At 43.7% G+C, this 15,684-nt stretch overlaps 1 protein-coding gene and 1 long non-coding RNA gene across 6 annotated transcripts in view; one reads left to right on the forward strand and one right to left on the reverse strand.

The window, feature by feature from the left end:
- LOC149975859 (uncharacterized) overlaps nt 1-15,684 on the forward strand; it is a 944,026-nt gene that overhangs the window by 434,018 nt on the left and 494,324 nt on the right. The gene's annotated exons all lie outside the window — the stretch shown is intronic.
- The window catches only part of LOC110493888 (solute carrier family 12 member 5), a 328,213-nt gene that overhangs the window by 173,666 nt on the left and 138,863 nt on the right, over nt 1-15,684 (reverse strand). For 2 of the 5 annotated variants that reach the window (XM_090205036.1, XM_090205035.1), the window contains exon 1: nt 13,537-14,158. The exons of the other annotated variants lie outside the window; for them this stretch is intronic. In XM_090205036.1, the coding sequence (XP_090061162.1) occupies nt 13,537-13,591 (55 nt within the window). In that variant the 5' untranslated portion in view covers nt 13,592-14,158. Of the gene's footprint in view, nt 1-13,536; nt 14,159-15,684 lie in introns of those variants that run through there. 5 annotated transcript variants of the gene reach the window in all.

Consider the following 15,684-nt stretch of genomic DNA (forward strand, 5'->3'; position numbering starts at 1 on the left):
TGTTGTATGAATTAATGAAAAGCTGAAATGTCTTGAGTCAATAAGTAAGTATTCAACCCCTTTGCTATGGTAAGCCTAAATATGTTCAGGGGTAAAAATTTGCTTTACATTTTACATAATAAGTTGCATGGACTCTGTGTGCAGTAATAGCGTTGAACATGATTTGTGAATGACTACCTCATCTCTGTACTTCATATATTCAATTATCTGTAAGGTCCCTCAGTCGAGCAGTGAATTTAAAACACAAATTCAACCACAGAGGTTTTCCAATGCCTCGCAAAGAGGGCACCTATTGGTAGATAGGTAAAAAAAGAAAGAAATTGACTATCCATTTGAGCATGGTGAAGTTAGTAATTACACTTTGAATGATGTGTCAATACACCCAGTCAATGCAAAGATGCAGGTATCCTTCCTAACTCAGTTGCCGGATAGGAAGGAAACCGCTCAGGGATTTCACCATGAGGCCAGTGGTGACATTAAAACAGTTAAAGAGTTTAATGGCTGTGATAGGAGAAAACTGAGGATGGATCAACAACATTGTAGTTACTCCACAATACTAACCTAAATGACAGACTGAAAAGAAGGAAGCCTGTACAGAATACAAAATATTCCAAAACATGCATCCTGTTTGCAATAAGGAAAAACGGCAAAAAATCTAGCAAAGAAATTAACTTTATGTCCTCAATACGAAGTGTTAAGTTTAGAGCAAACCCAACAAAACCCATCACTGAGTACCATGATTCATATTTTCAAGCATGGTGTTGGCTGCATCATGTTATGGGTATCTTTCAGCAGGATAATAGCCTAAACACCAAGGCCAAATATACACTGGAGTTGTTTTCCATGACGACATAAATTTTCCTGAGTGGCCTAGTTACAGTTTTGACATAAATCGGCTTGAAAATCTATGGCAAGACTTGAAAATGGCTGTCTAGCAATGATCAACAAACAATTTCAAGAATTTTTATTATAATAATTTGCAAATATTATACAATCCAGGTGTGTCAAGCTCTTAGAGACTTACCCAGAAAGACTCACAGCTATAATCGCTGCGCAAGATGATTCTAACATGCATTGACTCAGGGGTGTGAATACTTATGTGAATGAGATACAGTATTTCTGTACTTCATTATCAATACATTTGCAAACATTTCTAAAAACATATTTTCACTGTCATTATGGGCCATTGTGTGTAGATGGGTGAGACATTTTTTTAATCCATTCTTTGAATTCAGGCTGTAACACAACAAAATGGGAATAAGTCAACGGGTATGAAGACTTTCTGAAGGCACTGTATGTCTGAAACCTTCTCAACCTATTTGAATAACTGTCCAGTATCCTCTCATCTATTTATGAATGAATCTGTTCATCCTCCATGTATTCACACCTCCATCCATCCACCATTTCTCCCTTTCTTCACACAGTAGTACAGATTATATGGAGTTAGCTATAGCCCCATTCAGTCTCATTAGCCACAGCCCAGCTACATCCAGTATGTGTGTGTGAGAGAGAGAGGCTTGGCAGTGATGCAGGCTAGCGGGACTGATCCCTGCTCACAGCCCTCCCTCCCAAACCCAATTACAACCCTGTGCTTTTGATTCCCCTCCAAGGCTCTATTTTGGGGAATTCAAACATCCACCGCCGATCCGCCTTTCATTCCTCTGCCCACTCATCCCCAGCAATTAATGCTCTTTCTTATATGTTTAGAGATGCGGCAATCCCAGAATCCCGCAGTACACAACAGAGGGATCCTCCCACACAGGCTGTGTCATGTTCTCGGTTTCCTGCGGCTGTAACCGCTGCTTCCTGATCCCCCAGCATCCCAAGCAGACGAATACTAAGTTCCCATATTGCTTACTTCAATACAGCGTCTCCGGAGAGGAGGCATGTCAATGACTCATATTCATGTTGGTCTTGTTATAAAAATCACCTGGCTACACGTACATAAGCACACTCCCATACACACAGATATCCAGCACACCCAATCCAGTTAATTGACTGCGTATGAAAGGAGAAACACACATTCGGTGAGTTACCCAAGCAATTAAATGCAGCAGGAACGAAAAAAGCCTCCTTTCTTTTCTAGAGAGAGAGAGAGAGTGAGAGCAGAGCATTGACAAAGAAGCTTGTGAGCTTGAGAACAGAAAAACGTGACTATCATGTGAAATGCAAATTAGATAAATCCACTGGGGAAAATGTCAAATCGTGTATTAATGGGCGACTTTCTTCCATTAATTGATTTGCTTATCAAAGTCAATGCATGATGGGAGACTGTATGGGACGGACTAGTGGTATTTCTCAAGGTTAGCCCACTCATGAAAGGCTGGGTATTTAGATCCTATGGAACACTTCCCACAGCATGGACTGTAACCATGGTAATGCACATTACCCACTTTGCTGTTTTCCTAGCTCGAGAAAGAGAAAACAGCTTTAGGAGGACGAGGCACGAGGCAGGGTGGTCCGTTGGTAATGGAGTGTGGATTTCAGTGTTATTTATCAGAGTTTGTGTTTGGGAGTGGGACTGAAATGGTGGAAATAGGCTCTCAGGCTCACATGAATAACAGTGGAAGATTTGTCTGGCACTGAACAAATGCCCATTGTGGTTCTAGCGTTTGCTCTACGTGACGTTGTAGACAGCTGACAAAATGAACTACAATTGTCAACGGAACTCTGCCTTGTGGAGTATGTTTATTCAAACTTATGTTGATATCTAATTATCTAGAAATACATATATTTTCCATTAAATTTTTGCGATGAAATGGATGACTTTATTTGATAAAAATGGCTGTAACTGTCTACATAAAAACTTATGGACTCTAATGCCTCTAATGCCGAGTGCACTGAGAGTCAGGAAGCAAGTTCAGGGAGTGAGTGTTTTAATAAATAAAAGAAACAATGAAAAAAACAAAACAATGCACCGACATGAAAACAGAGTCAATAACACCTGAGGAAAGAACCAATGGGAGTGACAAATATAGGAAAGATATAGGGAAGAGTCCAGGTGAGTGTCATGAGGTACAGGTGCGCGAGACGATGGTGACAGGTGTGATGGATAATCTGCAGCCTGATGACCTAGCACCCGGAGAGGGAGTATACGTGACAGTACCCACTCCCCGACGCGCGGCTCCAGCTTCCACCAGCTCGTCAGGCTCTCATGTCTCAGCCGGTCTGTCAGGTTCCCGTGCCCCAGCCGGCGACAAGTTCACGCGCATTAGCAGGGGTGACCAGTCCACTCCTGATCCCCGGGATCGTCCCTTTGGTTTGCGTCCTGCGGCTGGAGCCAAACGAAGGGGGTACTGTCACGAAGGGGGTACTGTCACGTATGCTCTCTCCGGCGCTCTAGGTCACCATAATCCCGTGTATCAGCCAGATTGACAGGTTTCCCGTGCCTCAGCAGAGGTGATCGATCCGCTCCTGATCCCCGGGATCGTCATTTTGGTCAGCGTCGTGCGTCTGGGAGGGGGTACTGTCACGTGTGCGCCCTCACCGGCGTCCAGGTCACCAGGCTGCTCATTATGGTGCACACCTGTCATCATTGTTACACGCACCTGTGTGTCATCAGACTCACCTGGACTCCATAATTTCCCTGATTACCTTCCCTATATACAGTGGGGCAAAAAAGTATTTAGTCAGCCACCAATTCTGCAAGTTCTTCCACTTAAAAAGATGAGAGAGGCCTGTAATTTTCATCATAGGTACACTTCAACTATGACAGACAAAATGTGAAAAAAACGAATCCAGAAAATCACATTGTAGGATTTTTAATGAATATATTTGCAAATTATGGTGGAAAATAAGTATTTGGTCAACAACAAAAGTTTATCTCAATACTTTGTTATATACCCTTTGTTGGCAGTGACAGAGGTTAAACAAGGTCAAAGTCTTCACAAGGTTTTCACACACTGTTGCTGGTATTTTGGCCCATTCCTCCATGCAGATCTCCTCTAGAGCAATGATGTTTTGGGGCTGTTGCGGGGCAACACGGACTTTCAACTCCCTCCAAAGATTTTTTATGGGGTTGAGATCTGGAGACTGGCTAGGCCACTCCAGGACCTTGAAATGCTTCTTACGAAGCCCCTCCTTCGTTGCCCGGGCGGTGTGTTTGGGATCATTGCCATGCTGAAAGACCCAGCCATGTTTCATCTTCAATGCCCTTGCAGATGGAAGGAGGTTTTCACTCAAAATCTCACGATACATGGCCCCATTCATTCTTTCCTTTACACGGATCAGTCGTCCTGGTCCCTTTGCAGACAAACAGCCCCAAAGCATGATGTTTCCACCCCCATGCTTCACAGTAGGTATGGTGTTCTTTGGATGCAACTCAGCATTCTTTGTCCTCCAAACACTACGAGTTGAGTTTTTACCAAAAAGTTATATTTTGGTTTCATCTGACCATATGACATTCTCCCAATCTTCTTCTGGATCATCCAAATGCTCTCTAGCAAACTTCAGACGGGCCTGGACATGTACTAGCTTAAGCAGGAGGACACGTCTGGCACTGCAGGATTCGAGTCCCTGGCAGCGTAGTGTGTTACTGATGGTAGACTTTGTTACTTTGGTCCCAGCTCTCTGCAGGTCATTCACTAGGTCCCCCTGTGTGGTTCTGGGATTTTTGCTCACCGTTCTTGTGATCATTTTGACCCCACGGGGTGAGATCTTGCGTGGAGCCCCAGATTGAGGGAGATTATCAGTGGTCTTGTATGTCTTCCATTTCCTAATAATTGCTCCCACAGTTGATTTCTTCAAACCAAGCTGCTTACCTATTGCAGAGTCTTCCCAGCCTGGTGCAGGTCTACAATTTTGTTTCTGGTGTCCTTTGACAGCTCTTTGGTCTTGGCCATAGTGGAGTTTGGAGTGTGACTATTTGAGGTTGTGGACAGGTGTCTTTTATACTGATAACAAGTTCAAACAGGTGCCATTAATACAGGTAACGAGTGGAGGATAGAGGAGCCTCTTAAAGAAGAAGATACAGGTCTGAGAGCCAGAAATCTTGCTCGTTTGTAGGTGACCAAATACTTATTTTCCACCATAATTTGCAAATAAATTCATTAAAAATCCTACAATGTGATTTTCTGGATTTTTTTCTCATTTTGTCTGTCATAGTTGAAGTGTACCTATGATGAAAATTACAGGCCTCTCTCATCTTTTTAAGTGGGAGAACTTGCACAATTGGTGGCTGACTAAATACATTTTTGCCCCACTGTATGTCACTCCCTTTGGTTCCTTCCCCAGGCGTTATTGTTTCTGTTTCAGTTTCATGTCCGTGTGCTGTTCGAGTTTCTTGTTTTGTATTATGTTCCATTTATTTTATTAAAACACTCACTCCCTGAACTTGCTTCCCGACGCTCAGCGCACGTCGTTACAATGATTAGGGCAAATTCATTTGATACTTCAATCATCGATGACTGCATTGAATGTTTTTTTTTTTTTTAAAGCAAAACAACCTAAAAAAAACAACAAACAAACAACCAAACCAAACAGGACCTTTAACAGACCAAATAATTAGTCTTCAAATATATAATGCCTGGGAGGGTGCTTTGTACAACTAACAAACATACAATGCAGCCAATGCACTGTGGTGGATAATGATAGAATCACATTTAAATTTACAGGACGTGCCGTATCAAAATAATCTGTATTAAAAACACAAAGGAACAGGAGTAGCGCATAGATACACCCAGACGTTGCTTAATCAGTGCAGCTGTAGCTTCTCCCAAAATGTTCAAAAGCCTTAGACCACAGCCGCATGTTACATACCTGGCCAATGCACTCTGTTGTGTCTGCCAGGAACTGTAACCTACCTAGCTTCATCAATCAGACTGGGTCGTCGGATCAAGAGGTTAGGAGGATTATTCAAATATAAAACTAGCTAGATCCTAAATTCCGCAAAAGTTAAATTTGAACTTAAATGCATTGCTAAGTGAACATGTGAGAGGAAAAGATTATGTTATACTGTTTATGCATTGAATGGCTTTGATGAGTACTTTCTCATCAAATATCGGTGTGAAATGAGAGGAGCCTAAAAACCTACAGCTGGCATTCCATAAATAAGATGTGGTGGGTGTAACCGAGATATGGATAGCCTGGGGGAGTAGAACATAATCCTTAATGTGTCTAATCACCCTTGCATCTTTGCCTTGATGACAGCTTTGCACACTCTTGGCATTCTCTCAACCAGCTTCATGAGGTAGTCACCTGGAATGCATTTCAATTAACAGGTGTGCCTTGTTAAAAGTTCATTTGTGGAATTTGTTTCCTTCTTAATGCGTTTGAGCCAATCAGTTGTGTTGTGATAAGGTAGGGGTGCTATACAGAAAATAGACCCTATTTGGTAAAATACCAAGTCCAGAAAATGGCAAGAACAGCTCATATAAGCAAAGAGAAACGGCAGTCCATCATTACTTTAATATATGAAGGTCAGTCAATCAGGAAAATGGCAAGATCTTTGAAAGTTTCTTCAAGCGAAGTCACAAAAACCATCAAGCACTATGATGACACTGGCTCTCATGAGGACCGCCACAAGAAAGAAAGACTGAGAGTTACCTCTGCTGCAGAGGATAACTTCGTTAGAGTTACCAGCCTCAGAAATTGCAGCCCAAATAAATGCTTCACAGAGTTCAAGTAGCAGACACATCTCAACATCTACTGTTCCGAGGAGACTGTTTAAAATCAGGCCTTCATGGTCAAATTGCTGCAAAGAAACCACTATTAAAGAACAACTATAAGAAGAAGAGACTTGCTTGTACCAAGAAACACGAGCAATGGAGATGGAGGTGGAAATCTGTCCTTTGGTCTGATGAGTCCAACTTTTAGATTTTTTTTTCAACTGCTGTGTCCTTGTGAGACGCAGAGTAGATGAACAGATGGTCTCTGCATGTGTTGTTCCCACCGTGAAGCATGGAAGAGGAGCGATGGTGTGGGGGTGCTTTGCTGGTGACACTGTTCGTGATTCCTTTAGATTTCAAGGCACACTTAACCAAAATGGGTACCACGGCCTTCTGCAGCGATACGCAATCCCATCTGGTTTGCACTAAATGGGACTATCATTTGTTTTTCAACAAGACAATGATCCAACACACCTCCAGGCTGTGTAAGGGCTATTTGACCAAGAAGGATAGTAATGGAGTGCTGCATCAGATGACCTGGCCTCCACAATCAACCGACCTCAACCCAATTGAGATGATGGTTTGAGATGAGTTGGGCTGCAGAGTGAAGGAAAAGTAGCCAACAAGTGCTAAGCATATGTGGGAACTCCTTTAAGACTGTTGGAAAAGCATTCAAGGTGAAACTGGTTGAGAGAATGCCAAGAGTGTGCAAAGCTGTCATCAAGGCAAAGGGTGGTTACTTTTAAGAATCTCAAATATTGAACACTTTTTTGGTTACTACATGATTCCATATGTGTTATTTAGTAGTTATGATGTCTTCAGTATTATTCTACAATGTAGAAAATAGTAAAAAATAAAGAAAAACCCTTGAATGAGTAGGTGTGTCCAAACTTTTGACTGGTACTGTATGTGTGTGTGCACATGTGTGTGTGTTTGTGTGTCCGTGTGTGTGATAGACTGGTTACGTTGGATATGTTAATTAGTGCTGCATGAGTCAACAGTCTTTTCAGAGAGCCGCCCCATCGTCACTAATTACACACTCCTGCATTTAGAGTTTTAATTGGGAAACCGATCTGTGAATAACACCCCTTTCTATCTGGATTTCAACTGGTGTGGGTTAGCATAATTAGCCAAAATTAGCCTTCATCTGCCCCATCTTTATAAATCTGTGATTGTTTCCATATTTCATTATTACCTTTGTTCAGATTAATTACGCAACATGTAATTATGCTCTATGTGCTCTTGTATGATTTATGAGCCATTGTATTGTTTTTCTGAAATTGAGACTTCTATAAATTAGTAATGATTCTCGGGTAATTATGTGCATCGTTGGGGCTTTCCCATGTGGTACTAATGATAACAGAGACAGAGGTGACATCACCGTCGAAGTGCTGACCCGCGATGCACCTAGTCGCATCCGCTGAATCAGTCACTGTGTGTGTGTGTTGCACTGTAAACACGTGTCTGTGTGAACATGCATTTGTTTGTGTATAATAGTCAGGGCCGGCTCCATGTATAAGCGACATAAGTGTTTTTTAGGGGGATTTTTTTTTAGGGGGTCTCAACATACTGTTGAGAGTTAGAATAGAAGAATACACAAGATGCAACTTTGAAATTTGGTTGTGCATCAGCAATTTAGTCACTAATAGTCACTCAATTAGCCATGTCAGATAACAATTTTTAGATTAGTGAGTTAGTCTAGCCAGCTATCTAAACATGTAGTAATCATGGCCGAAAACCAACCAGGCACGCAGGGCATGTGTACAGGGGCCCTGACCTCCGGGGGGCATCCATTTACTTTGTTAGTCACTCTCACTCAGGTATCATTAACATGGCATAAGTCGTGGTGAAATGTGCAGAATTGCAGGCAATTAGCTTTAAAACTGCAAAGCTGTATTTCCACCTCATGGCAAAATGTGTAGAATTGCAGGAAATTACTTTAAAATGAAAAATGTTCTCTCCACCGTCAAGATGGAAAGGGGACACCTCGTCAGTTTCACAACTGAATGCATTCAACAAATATGTCTTCCACGTTTTGCCCAACCCCTCTGAATCATCCGCCCCTGGGAAGAATTTGTTGTTAGTGGTTAACTGCCTTGCTCAAGGGCAGAATGGCACATTTTTCCACCTTGCCAGCTTGGAGATTCTAACCAGCGACATTTTGATTACTGGCCAACCAATCTTAACCACTAGGCTACCTACCGGGGGGCCACTTAAAGCTTTTGCCCGCTTGGTGGGGGGGTCCCCAACCAAGTCTCGCTTAGGGCCCCCCAAAGGCTAGAGCTGGCCCTAAGTAAAGAACATGAGCATGTGTATGTGTGTGTGTGTCTGAGTACCCAGACACAGGTTCAGTACATCTGCCACCTTGCCACGACAACAAGCGTCTGCGATTCTGTCGCGGCTAGCAATCTCTAACTGCGCATTTCTGTTGCAGGTCTCCCACTAGTCAACAGACAGAGAATAATGACGTTCCTTCTACAAAAAAACTCTCTCCATTGGAGAATGCTCGGGGGACTTTTGGCAGTATTACGCAGTCAGCCATAACTAAAAGATCATTAAAGGGCCTGTTTGCAGTAGTAGGCTAAGAGTCTGAATGGATGGGGATCGTCAGAGGCTGCGTCCCAAATGGTACCCTGTGATGAAGCCAGAGTGATGAGAGAGAGTTGTTAACCCCTCTGTCAGAAAGCCCCCAGGCTTTTCAACAGTTGTCTATCTGTTTTTCTTCCCTCCTTACCACTACTAAGCGCAAAAACACCTACATATTAGTGAAAAATCACCTACTTATTAGCGCAATACCTGTATGTCTTCACCCTTGGAACCAAACATACAAACCTCATCTCCATTTTGTGACATCACTCCAAATCACCCAGACAAAATGTGTTAGCCCTTAGGGCTGTGGGTGGGGCAATAATTTTGAAAAGTACCTTCAGTGCACAAAGCAGACACACACCATATTGCAATACAATAGATAGTCTAAAACACACAACATTTTGGAAATACAAGTAGTACATTTGGAGTATTTGGCTGGTTGGAATTTTATTTTGAGGTAGTGGGAGAAGCTATTGCACAAATAAAAAAAATACAAACATCAATAAATGGATACATTCCAAACAGGCAAGTGAAGTAAACATCTTCTGATTGTACAGTAAATCATGCATCCCAAATGGTGCCCTATTCCCTTCATAGTGCACTACTTTTGACCAAAGCTCAACAAAGTAGTGCACTATATAAGGAATAGGGAACCATTTTGGACACATCCTATATGCACTGGACCCATTAGCATGCTAACAAGAACCCTATCTCAGGGCCTCATTTGCATATCCAGTCTCCCCTGCGGAATACACAATCAATGTTCAAACTAGGGAAAATAAACAAATCAAATAAAAAAATAATCACATGCGCCAAATGCAACAGGTAGACCTTACAGTGAAATGCTTACTTACAAGCCATTAACCAACAATTCAGTTTTAAGAAAAATACCCCCAAAAAGTATGAAATAAAAGTAACAAATAATTAAAGAGCAGCAATAAAACAACAATAGAGAGGCTAAAACAACAGAGTCAATTTGCGGGGGCACCGGTTAGTTGAGGTAATTGAGGTAATATGTACATGTAGGTAGAGTTATTAAAGTGACTATGCATATATAATAACAGAGTGTAGCAGCAGCATAAAAGAGTGTGTGTGTGTGGGGGGGGGGCAATGCAAATACTCTGGGTAGCCATTTGATTAGATGTTCAGGAGTCTTATGGTTTCAGGGTAGAAACTGTTTAGAAGCCTCTTGGAACTAGACTTGGAGCTCTGGTACTGCTTACCGTGTGGTAGCAGAGAGAACAGTCTATGACTAGGGTGACTGGAGTCTTTGACTCCAGGGCCTTCCTCTGACACCGCCTGGTATAGAGGTCCTGGATGGCAGGAAGCTTGGCCCCGGTGATGTACTGGGCCATATGCACTACCCTCTGTAGTGCCTTGCAGTGGGAGGCCTAGCAGTTGCCATACCAGTCAGTGATGCAAGACGTCAGGATGCTCTCGATGGTGCAGCTGTAGAACAGTGTCCATTTAGAGTATGATGGAGTTCATCAATAAGATTATACAGTCAAAATGTGTTCATATACTCAAATGTTTAATTTAATGATGCACAGTAATCAATGTTTCTGAATTAGCTCAGACCTAAATGTGTTAGCTGTTAGCCAGATAGCTAATGTATGTCCCTAGTTCATGGCCAGGCTGAAAATAGATGTGAAAATGTACTTTCTTGAAGGGTGAGCATTTCTCCTTACAAAGGCATCACGTCCTCTAAAAACAACAGAAACAAGAGCAGGCATGTTCACAGCACCTTACACACTTCACTTGATGAGAGTGGACAGCTACATTTGATGCAGCAACATCCTCCACCCCTCCCATTCCCCCCTTTCCCACAGACAAAAACAGATTCCTCTAGCTCTTAAAAAAACAAGGCTTTACAGTCAAAGTCTCTTGATGCAGGAAAAAACTGAGCAAACACACTTGCGGGGGTTCCCTTGTTTATTCTATTCTTGATTTTTTTTAAATACTGCAAATAATTAAGAATATAGCGGCAGATGCAAAATTACAGCTCATAAATATGCAAATGAACGACGCAGAAATTGCATTAAATATATTTCTTCTCTCCCGACCAATGCCTTTCATCTTGAGTGATTACAAGATGCAGAAAATACATCTCCTGGTACTATAGCCTAGTGCTGCCTGAAACCCAGCCGTGTAATGAAGGATATAAATCAGCACCTTGGACAGCGGCAGCAAATGCACCCAGATACAACAAGAGGCTGATTTCAGCACCACAGACCGCACCACGGTGACGTTTCCTGCTGAAACAACCTCTCTCGCTCTGCCTTCCAAAGTAGTAGTATTGACTACACAGAGTTATTCAGGTTTGCCGCACACTGACTCCTGTATGCTCAGGATGCATATTGAAGCCTCTGGCTAAATGGAAATGTGTGCTCCTATTCTGAGATCAGTGGACCTTTTCTATCTGCTGCAGTGGGGGGTGCATACACTGAGTGTACAAAACATTAGGAACATCTGCTCTTTCCATGACATAGCTTTCACCTGGTCAGTCTATGATCCCTTATTGATGGCACTTGTTAAATCCACTTCAGTCAGTGTAGATGAAGGTGAAGTGACACGCTAATGAAGGATTTTTAAGCCTTGACAGAATTGAGACCGGGATTGTGTATGTATGCGTGCCATTCAGAGGGACAAAAGATGAAAGTGCCTTTGAACGGGGTATGGTAGTAGGTGCCAGGCGCACCGGTTTGTGTCATGAACTGCAACGCTGCTGGGGTTTTCACAGCAGTTTCCCGTGTATAGTCCACCACCCAAAGGACATCCAGTCAACTTGACACAACTGTGGGAAGCATCGGAGTCAACATGGGCCAGCATCCCTGTGGAACGCTTTCGAACACCTTATAGAGTCCATGCCCCGACAAATTGAGGCTGTTCTGAGGTCAAAATGGGGGGAGACTCAGTGTATATCACAGAGCAGGAGATATCCCCTATGTATCTCCTCACAGCCAAGTGCACATTCCGTGGATAAAAGGTGCCCATATATGGGCACATACGTAGCAAAGTCAATGACCACATATGTTTTTCTGCACACACACACTTGCTCACACACACACACACGCACACACACACACACACACACACTTGCTCATACATACGCACACACACACCCACACACTGTTAAACAGCTAGATTAATACACACGCACATACATACACATACACACACGGTCTCACACACACACACACACGCAACAGCGCTCGAGCAGTCAGATTAGGCTGACGCAGCGGGTCTGTTGTTATGCGGGTTTATCTTGCACTCAACAACCTGCCCTTGACGAGGAGCGAAGTGTCGATCATGTTTAAGCGGGTCGCACTCCCCCTCCATCCCCACATGCCCTGTCATAATTCTCCCAAAAAGATGCCCGCATTAAGGTAGATATTCATGTTTCGAGCTGCCACAGTCTATTTCTTATCATGAAGCCCTCGCAGGTGTGCGAGCTCCGAGCGGCAGCGGCACTGTGACTGTTTCCTCATATGAAACCTGGCACTCCAGCGCATCTGTTGGAGCCCAGCCAGAAATAAGGGAGATTTGTTCACAGAAAACAAAAAAAGTACATGCGAGAGCAAAGGGCAAGCTAAAACCCCAACCCTGCTTAATCCCCAAGCATGTGAAAACAGACGATTAATAAAACAAGTAATCCTACACAAGGACACAACAGGTCATTTAGGTATTTATAGAAAGCCCACTTTTCCCAGCACCTACTGTATGCTGTGGGATGTGACTGATGTGAGGGACAGGAGGAGGATTGGAGACAGGACTCGTTTTGACAGCTAGGGCAGGCAGATTGGCAGTGAGCGACAAGTTGGCATCTGTGTTAGCGAGCGGCGGTGTGCGTGTGCCCACGCTTGCCCGGGCACTGGGCGTCATATGCAGTTTGAGTGTTTAAGGTGCCGTGGTGGTGGACAAGGTGGTTGGGAGGTATGGGGACCGCTGCACCAGAGCAGTGTGTGTATCTCTGTGTGTGTGTATTTCTGCGTGTATGTCTGTGTGCTGTAATCACCCATCCGTCGTATATGGGGAGAAACCCATTACTATTCCTGTCACAGCAGCCTTGCAGTAAGAGGAAAAGCATCACCCCAAGCAGGCAGGCAAGTAGGCAGACAAATGCATGACGCAGCGACACACTCACACTCAAATGTATTTTTGTTCGCTACCTTCTGGATGTGTCTGTATGCACCGCACACATGTGTATGCGTACGTGAGCATGTGCTTATGTATGTGTGTGCTGTGTGTGTGTTTGATTAGCCTATGTGTGTGTTTTTGAGTTTGTGTGTATGTGTGTGTGCATGTGCTTGTGTGTGTGTTTTAGACAGATTCAATCACTCACCCTGGCTGTTGGGTCCCCCGTCCCCTTCCTCTGTGTCGGTCAGGTTGTTAAGCATCCTTGCTCCTCTTTAACAGCTCTACTGGAGAGATTCTACAACAGTATCAGCCCCTCTCCTGTCTTCTCCTCCCAAAACAATGCAGAACAAACAAAAAAAGAAAAATAAGCCAGAGATGCTCTCCTCTGGTCCTATGTGATGCTCAGCAGAGGAGAGAAGAGAGTTGGGCGAACAAGAACGAGTCCTTGTTTTCTCTCTCTCCCCCTTTGCAGATCCTCCTCTTGTCGTCTCCTCACTGGCTTGTAAGTGTGACTCTATTGCTCTCTCTCTCCAGGAGGAGGGAAAAAGAGAGGGAGGCTGCAATAGTTTAGTGGATGATGGAACGCCTAGAAGCAGCACAGTCACTATCTCTCCCTCCCTCCCTCCCTCCCACTCACTCACTCACTCACTCACTCACTCACAGACAAGCACACACACACACTCTCTTTCTTTCTGCACAACCAACGTCACCTCAACATAATCAGTGTAATTCTGCTTGCCAAATTGATCACGCATTCAAAGGGTATTATTGCATATCCCTTCCTCTCTCTTCCTCTTTCTTTGCCTCCCTGTCTCCCTCGCTCTCCCTCTCTTCACAGTTGTCATATGGGAAGGTGATTGGAGAGGGACGACTCGGCAGTATTTGAAGAGCGAGCGCTAACCTTCCTCAGTTCTCTGCCACTCCACTTTGGTGTTCCTGTCCAACCCAGACGCAAAATGCATCAAAGTTTCTTCATGTCGCCTTTGTAATAAACTTTTGCTCGCAGGCGCTGGTTGCTTTAATGTCAAATGCAAATAACACATTGTGTTTCCATCACAAGTTACGGCTTTTTGAACAAGCACAATCAATATGATCTGCGCACACGCACACATGGAAGCATGAACACACACACATGGAAGCATGAACACACACACATGGAAGCATGAACACACACACATGGAAGCATGAACACACACGCATGGAAGCATGAACACACACGCATGGAAGCATGAACACACACGCATGGAAGCATGAACACACACACATGGAAGCATGAACACGCACACATGGAAGCATGAACACGCACACATGGAAGCATGAACACGCACACATGGAAGCATGAACACACACACATGGAAGCATGAACACGCACACATGGAAGCATGAACACGCACACATGGAAGCATGAACACGCACACATGGAAGCATGAACACACACACATGGAAGCATGAACACGCACACATGGAAGCATGAACACACATGGAAGCATGAACACACACACATGGAAGCATGAACACACACACATGGAAGCATGAACACACACACATGGAAGCATGAACACACACACATGGAAGCATGAACACACATGGAAGCATGAACACACACACATGGAAGCATGAACACACATGGAAGCATGAACACACACACATGGAAGCATGAACACACATGGAAGCATGAACACACACACATGGAAGCATGAACACACATGGAAGCATGAACACACACACATGGAAGCATGAACACACACACATGGAAGCATGAACACACACACATGGAAGCATGAACACACACACATGGAAGCATGAACACACACACAGCCAACTGAGGGTCTCCACGGATATTATCTTAATCCTCTCTCTTTGATCCTGTTTTAAGGGTAATACAGAGAGCTTTCTACCCACCCAGGGGGACTCGAAACCATACACTCCATATTCATGGGTCAATCAGTGGCGTGTAATCAGGGATGCCAAGCGAAGCCAGGCTTCGACCAAACATTTCACTCATAAAACAATATCAATTATAAAAACATTTAAATATTCAGGTTCATCTCTCTGTGTATTCCTTATTTTCCGTCAATTTGCAAGTGGCTGAATCTCACCAGAGAAATCATCCGCATGAGGGGAACAGCGCCCCTCTGTCTCTGTATGTGTAGCCCATGTATCTGATGCTGTCTGGACCAAAAGAGTTGCTGCCATAGCATTTGATTGATTGATGCTAGCAAGCATTTCCCCTCCATTAATAAAATAATTATAAAATAATTAGGCAATCAGAATTGAGCTGAGCTCAACTGTAGGTTGTCCAGGTGCAGCAAAACGCCCTCCAAGGAAGGTCAGTTTGGATTTGGCTTCAGAC

The sequence above is a fragment of the Oncorhynchus mykiss genome, chromosome 17 (assembly GCF_057628025.1).
Source record: "Oncorhynchus mykiss isolate SJ-2025 chromosome 17, ASM5762802v1, whole genome shotgun sequence".
Classification (NCBI taxonomy): Eukaryota; Metazoa; Chordata; class Actinopteri; order Salmoniformes; family Salmonidae; genus Oncorhynchus; species Oncorhynchus mykiss.